Raw genomic sequence first — 7,273 nt, forward strand, 5'->3', positions numbered from 1 at the left:
CGTCTGTTCATCTGGATCTCCTTCATGGACAGCTACTTTGAAATCCTCTTGTACGTGAGGCCTTACCCCTCCTCCCCCATCTTGGCCTGGGCACCACGCTGGCTTTGGGGACCAGGGAGCTCCAGGGGCTGGGACCAGCATGCAGGCCGGACCCAGGAGCTGGGCTGCTGTTGGGTCCAGCTCATCACTGAGATAGTCACGTCAACCGAGTCCTCGCTCTGCCTCAGTGGAGCCTGAAGTCTTTACCTACTGTGTCTCACTGAATCCTTGCTGACACCCGCCGAGTCAGGCATTGTTACTGTCACACTCATTTTACAGGGGAGGGAAGTGGGGCCCTCAGGGACCTCACCCAAGATGGAGGTCAGGATGCTCAAGTCCAGTCTGGACACGGAGAGGACATCTCATCTCTGAGACCGCGGCAGGGTTGAGGGGCAAGGGGGGGTCTGCCCCGGCCAGGGGAGGCCCGCGAACTGACTGACCCTGCCCCCCCAGCCTGGTCCAGGCACTGCTCACCGTGCTGTCCCAGGTGCTGCGCTTCTTGGCCGTCAAGGGATACCTGCCGCTGCTCGTGTGCTCTCTGGTGCTGGGCTGGCTGAACCTGCTCTACTACATGCGTGGCTTCCAGTACACGGGTATCTACAGCGTCATGATCCAGAAGGTGAGAGGCAGGGGCAGGCCCGTGCAGCCAGACTGGCAGAGCTGGACACTGCACCCCAGGGGCACTCCTTTTGGGCTCAGCAGGCAGGTGCCGACCGCCCCCACCCCCAGCTAGGCTAGGCAGAGGGGAACGTGAGCAAGTCTGCCTGTGCCCCGTGCCCCCAGACGCTCACCGAGTGTCAGCATCAGGGCGCACATACAGGCTGCCCTCCATACAGGTAAGCACATGTGCACGTGTGTGCTGGCAAGTGTCCACACAGGAGCACGCGCCCCCTTGCTTGCTGAAGTAGCAGGGACCAAGCACAGAAGCTCACCGGTGTGCCTGTGCCCTGGGTCGTCTGGGCATGTGGAGGTGCCTGCATTCATTCAGTCATTCAACAAACATTTAGGAAGCGGATGCTAGGTATGGGTCAGGCCCTGTTCTAAGTGTCAGGAACACAGTATTTTGTTCACAAGCAGAATAGATCTCACTCTCCTGAAGCTGACATTCTAGCCGAGGAGACAGCATAAGAAAACAAATGAGAATGCTGCATTACACTAAATTCTCTGAAGGAAACATGTAAGGGGGTGTGAGGGACAGTGATGGGCGCTGTAGACTGGCTGTTCTGCGGGTCTCTTTGCAGAGGTGGCGTGTACGTTAAGATCTGAGAGAATGATCCAGCCACCACAGACTCAAGGAAGTAGAAATCTAGGCAAAGGGACTGAGGCCAGAAGCTAGAGCGAGCTGGGATGGCTAGGGACAGACAGAGGCTGGGAGGGTATGGGAGGAAGTGGGGGGAAGGGAGTGGTTTTGCTGACCTCGGGGAGGCCCCTGGAGGATTTCAGGCGTGTCGAACTCTTTACAACCCTATGGACTATGGCCCTCCAGGCTCTTCTGTCCATGGGATTCTCCAGGCAAGAATACTGGAGTGGGTTGCTATGTTCTCCTCCAGGGGATCTTCCCCACCAAGGGATGGAACCCGCATCTCTCACGTCTCCACATTGGCAGGCAGGTTCTTTCCCACTGAGCCACCCGGGAAGCTCAGTGACATTAAATACATTCACAGTGTTGTACAACCATCTCCATCATCTCTAGGACTTGTCCACCTTCCCCAGTTGAAATTCTGTCCCACGAAACCCGAACTCCCCGTTACTTGCCTCTTCCTTGCCCCTAGTAACCACACTATGACTTTCTATCTCTATGAATTTCACTATTCTGAGTGCCTCATCACGTAAGTGCCAGTCATACAGTATTTGTCCTTTTGTGTCTGGCTTATTTCCCTGGGCATAATGTCCTCAAGGTTCATCTCTGCTATCACACATTAGAATTCCCTTTCTGTTTAAGACTGAATAATACTGCACTGTATGTAGACACCACATTTAGTTTATCTGTTCATCCATCTGTGAACAGTTGGGTTGTTGCCACCTCTGGCTGTTTGAACAACGCTGCTGCAAACACGGGTGCCCAGGTTATCTGTTCGAATCCTTGTTTTCCATTCCTTCTTTCGAGGTCATGTCCAGACGTGGAGCCGCTGGGGCCTGTGGTTTAATTTTTTGGCCCTGGAGGGTTTTGAGCAGGAAAATGATATGATCTGATATAGATTTTTTTTAAAGACCCCCCTTCTCACTGTGGCTCCACAGGGCCTGTGTATGCACACATTGTCCATGTGCGTGTGCACATGTGCAGGGCTGAGGCAGGGTCTGGAGTCACACCTAGTGACCTGGCCCCCCCCACCAACTCTGGGGCATATGTTCTAGGTCATCCTTCGGGACCTGCTCCGCTTCCTGGGGGTCTACTTAGTCTTCCTTTTCGGCTTCGCTGTTGGTAAAGGCCCTCACTCCCCTACCCAGCCCTTGCCCACCCTTGAGGCTGCCCGCTGGTCTCCCCTGGGCTGAGCACCCTCTGCCTCTCTCCCCTCCGCGCAGCACTAGTGAGCCTGAGTCGGGAGCCCCAGGACACCGGGGCCCCTGCGGGTTCCAACACCACAGAGGTGGCGGGGAAGGAGGACAAGGAGGCCCCATACCAGGGCATCCTGGACACTTCCTTGGAGCTGTTCAAGTTCACCATCGGCATGGGCGAGCTGGCCTTCCAAGACCAGCTGCACTTCCGCGGTGTGGTGCTGCTGCTGCTCTTGGCCTATGTGCTTCTCACCTATGTCTTGCTGCTCAACATGCTCATTGCGCTCATGAGCGAGACCGTCAACAGCATCGCCACCGACAGCTGGAGCATCTGGAAGCTGCAGGTACCTGGGGAGGGTCCCCATCGCCTCCTGCGTCCTGAGCCCCCGAGTGGGATCTCCCTTGTCCATTCCTTCCTTCCTGCACAGGGCTGATTTGAGGACAGATCAGGTCTTGGAAGGTGCCTCGCACATACTAGGTGCTGTGTGTTAGCTGCCATCATCGTTAGTACTAAGTGTTTTCCGAGTGCCCAGTGCAGGGCTAGACATGGTTCTAGGCTCCAAGCATATGGCAGAGAACGATATGAAGACTCCACCCTCGTGCAACCCGCTTCTGTACTCATTGAGTGTTCAGTGGGGTTAGCTTGGTGGGCGACACATGTGGGATGCAGGGGCCTGGGTTGGCCTGGCCTGGAGGAGCTGAGGGGGAGGGTAGAGGCTGGGGTAGCTGGGAGCTGATGAGACCTGGGAAGGTCAGGGCGAGTCTGGAGAGGTGCTACGGGGAGAGCCTTGTGGGTGAGGGGGTGCTGAACTGTGTGACCAGTTCACTGCTGACCTTGGGCAAGCCACTTATCTTCTCTGAGCCTCACCTGCAAAGTTCCATGCCGCCCCCACCTGGCTTGAGTGCCAGGGGCAGGCACTGTGAAGTTCTGCACCTGCTGGAGTTCTAGAAGCTGTAGTTATGTGACTGCAAGTCACTGCAGGGCATGCATCACCTGCAGGCTCCCCAGCAATCACCCAGGACACGTCATCCTCAGTCTCTAAGTGGAAACACATTCAGGGGATGCAGGGCTTGACACACAGGCATGTGAACTGTGGGGCTGGATTTAGATGCATGCACTTCACAGATGCTGAGTTACACTGTGAAGTGCCGGCCATGCTGTCTGATGAATCCTTTGTTCCCAGAAAGCCATCTCTGTCCTAGAGATGGAGAAGGGCTACTGGTGGTGCAGGAGGAAGCAGCAGCGGGCGGGGGTGAAGCTGACAGTTGGCTCCAGGCCAGATGGTAGCCCCGACGAGCGCTGGTGCTTCAGGTGAGCAGGGGGGTGGGGCAGCCTGGGGGCCCTGCTGAAAACCAGCGGGGGAGCAGCTAGGAAGGAAAGCCAGGTCGGGAGGGAAAGGCAGGGTCTGCGTGCCCGAGGACTCTGGCCAGGGCCGGCAAGGTCAGTGCTGCTAGACCTCATTAGACCCAGAGCTCCAAGGCCTGCCGCTCTATCAGTTCATCTTCCTATCCACTGACTGAAACTGAAGGTCCCTCCCCGATGGTCCTGATTAACTCCTTCAGGCCTGAAATGGGGTACAGTCAGGAGGTCAAAAGCCAGAGGCATCCTGGGGTCAGAGCGTGCTAAGCCTGCTGTGACTGGTTGGCTTTGCCCTTCCACCCTCCACCCCGATCCTGACCCTGAGGCTGCAACCCTTCCCCCGAGAGAAGACTCTCCCCACAGAGAGGGAGCCTGGTGACAAGTGCACGGCCAGAAACACACTTTTCTGAGGGCATAGCCCGGCAAGGGGGTGGGTCTTAAGACGTGGAGTAGCTGTGAAAAGACTCCAGAGCCTGGGTCCACAAAGACCCAGCTCCTCTAAACTCCTCTCTGGATGCTGGGGACAATCCAGGTCACTGTGAAGAGCCAGAGGGGAGAGACGCCCGTTCCTCCCTGTGGGCCCCTGGCAGGGGCAACGGTCTGAGAGCTGGGAGCACAGGCTCAGGTGGGCTGGTGGATGGTCCAGAGTCCCGCAGAGAAGACTCGCTCTCCTTGCCCTCCTCTGGGGCAGCCGCTCTCCTGCACCCCTGGCCTCCTGGAGCCTCACAGCTACCCTGTCTCCTGCAGGGTGGAGGAAGTGAACTGGGCTGCGTGGGAGCAGACGCTGCCCACGGTGTTCGAGGAGCCCTCAGGGCGGGGCGGCCCTGGTGAGTGGCTGTGGGGTGTGTGTCAGTGTCTGCCTGGCCCACAGCACAGAGAGTCTGGGCTCCAGGCTCCATCCGTGGAGTGGCTTTGTCCCATAAAGTGGTGCCTTCCCCAGTCTGTCCCCCACCTCCTCACCATCACTTGGGCAACTAGCTCCTGGTGCACCCTCCTCTCCTGCTTCTTCCTGTCTAGGTTTCTGTCTGTCTGCTGCACTCTCCATTCATTCAATGGGTTCTGGGCGGACCCAGCAGAGGAACAAGTTAGGGAGCCCCCAGTGCCCAATGGCTCCACCCCGACAGGCCAGCCTGGCCACCCCCACACCTGACTGAGAAGCCACTTCCTCTGCCTTTGCCTCATGGCCCAGGCTTGTTCAAGGCCCCTCCATAGAAAGGCCCCTCCATTCTAGGGTGGTGCTGGCCCCCCTCCAAGAATGATCCCCACCAGAGGCCTATTCTGAGGACTGGCTATCTGCAGGACAGGCCCCTTTAGAATCCTCTGTAGCTCCCACTTCAAGACTTCTGGCTGCCCTTCTCTCCTTTCTCATGCTCTTTCCAGACTCCACCTGCTGTGCCCTGGCCCCCTCCCCACAACAGCCTCCCCATCGCCCGAGAAACCTGTGTGTGGAGTCTCCTCTGGCCTCCAGGGCTCCTGGGTCCTTGACCACACGGCCCTCACTGATAACTTCCTGCCCACTCGTCTGTGTGTTTCCCTCCCTCCGAGCCCTGCTGTCCCCTCCCTTCAAGACTCTGAAAATCCCCTTGTTGTTCCACACCCCACTGCCTGCTGTGACCTCTAACTGGACATCACCATCAGGAACAGCCTTGGGACTGCCCTGCCAGGACCACATTTGTCAGCCCGCCCCTCTTCGCCCAGGCGGGAGGACTTGTGGGTCTCTACCACCCCCTGCCTCCTGGTGCTGAGTGTCCTTGGGACCCTCTGCCCTGCCCCTTCCCTCCCACATCTGCACCCAGACCTTAGAGGAGGCTTTTGGCTCCTGGCTCATCCCACTCCAGTCCCTCTGATACAGACAAAAACCACACACAGCCCCCAGCACACAACGCCTCCCACTGCCTGGAAGGCCACATTCCTCCTCCTCAGGTCAAGGCCCCAGACTGTTGTCCAGCCCCCTCCCTGCACCTCCCTCCATGTGACAGCAGTCCCTCAACAGTGCTCCCTGTTCCTTTCTCTCCTTGGCTCTGTCCCAAGTGCCCTTCCATTCTCTGGGCATCCACCTTTCCCAGCTTCTCCTTGGGGTGGGGGGGTCTCCTCTCTTCTCTGAGCACCTGACTCTCGCCACCCTCTGGCTTTTCAGCACATCATCTCAGGTGTTCCGGTTTCTAACACAAAAGCCTGTCACCTGCAGGCACTCTCAGATCCTGGGAGGAGACCCCTGATGGGCACGTGGTGGGGGGAGGCATTGCTGGGGACTTCTCGCCTGCTGTCTACAGGCACGGGTGGTGCCATAGCTGTGGCCTCCTCCTGTTTGCTGGCACCTGCCTCCTGGGGTACACACCCTGAGGACCAGGCCACCGTGGTCTTCATCCCTTTACAGGCGCCATCACCAGCCCGGCTTTGGCCTCCCAGTCCAGCCAGGACAGCGCGGTGGAGGAAGACCATGTGCCCCTGCAGCCCCTGGAATCCCACTGATGGATATCTTTCCAGTCCCACCTGCTGGCTCTGGGGCTCCAGGGGTCTTTGGTGGCAAAAATGAATAAATATTTTCTTGTGGCTAACTCTCCTGGAAATGTTAGTTGAGTAAAGGTATTGGGCCCTTGGCCTGTTTGGCATCTGCCATTTCTCTGAGAGTTTACCTGTGTCTGGGGCCGGGCTGCTCCCTCAGTCTCCTGGGCACAGGGACCCTCACCTGCAGCCCCCCAGCTGCCCTCTTTGGGGTGCAGGCAGCTGGCCGAGGCGCTGTGCCTGCTGTCACCGCAGAAGCGAGGTGGTGGACACAGGCCAGTAGGGCCACCTCTACTCCAGCCTCCAGACACCTGCTAAAGTCACCTGCAGGACGTCTCTTAGCCCGCTCCTGGGCTGAACTTCATTCAGGCTGTGGATTACCGATTCCTCTTGAGCAGTTCCCACCCATGCAAGCCGGAGGGACCTCCCTGGGACACGAAAGCAAGGTTACCGGCCTCTGAAGGCTTGCGAGGCTCCGGGCGCCCTCGGGGTCCCTAGCCGGCATCCCCAAGCATTTCCGGACGCCTCCTGGTCTCCTTGGCATTTACACTAAATCCTTCGCGCATGACGGTGGACCTCGTGGGTGTCTGACCCCTAGGCGTGGGCCCCTCTAGAAGCCCCCCTCCCTACATTAAAACCCCACGCCTATTTCTAAGACCCGTTCAGTAACCGATGGGTCACCACCGCGTTTCCGGCATTTTCCCTTGGGGTCCTGTGTGTTTGTTCACAGGACGTGCGTGGTCGGGCTGAATGTTTTTTAAGTGGCCAGACCCGAGCCTGTTCCCACGCTGTGGGAGGGAGGAAGGCTTCACCGCTGGTGAAACGCGGGCGCGGCTGGAGGAGTCCCGAAGGAGCGGGGGTTGGGAGTGAGCG

At 58.3% G+C, this 7,273-nt stretch overlaps 1 protein-coding gene across 1 annotated transcript in view; it reads left to right on the top strand.

The window, feature by feature from the left end:
• Positions 1–6,507, top strand: part of TRPV2 (transient receptor potential cation channel, subfamily V, member 2) — a 16,132-nt gene extending 9,625 nt beyond the window's left edge. The window contains exons 9-15 of the mRNA XM_010842967.1: positions 1–50; positions 493–658; positions 2,395–2,461; positions 2,563–2,879; positions 3,720–3,847; positions 4,643–4,722; positions 6,273–6,507. Of these exons, the coding sequence (XP_010841269.1) occupies positions 1–50; positions 493–658; positions 2,395–2,461; positions 2,563–2,879; positions 3,720–3,847; positions 4,643–4,722; positions 6,273–6,367 (903 nt within the window). The 3' untranslated portion in view covers positions 6,368–6,507. The remainder of the gene's footprint in view (positions 51–492; positions 659–2,394; positions 2,462–2,562; positions 2,880–3,719; positions 3,848–4,642; positions 4,723–6,272) is intronic.
• The last annotated feature ends 766 nt before the right edge of the window (positions 6,508–7,273 follow it).

The sequence above is a fragment of the Bison bison genome, unplaced genomic scaffold, assembly GCF_000754665.1.
Source record: "Bison bison bison isolate TAMUID 2011002044 unplaced genomic scaffold, Bison_UMD1.0 scf7180017864180, whole genome shotgun sequence".
In the NCBI taxonomy this organism is placed as follows: Eukaryota; Metazoa; Chordata; class Mammalia; order Artiodactyla; family Bovidae; genus Bison; species Bison bison.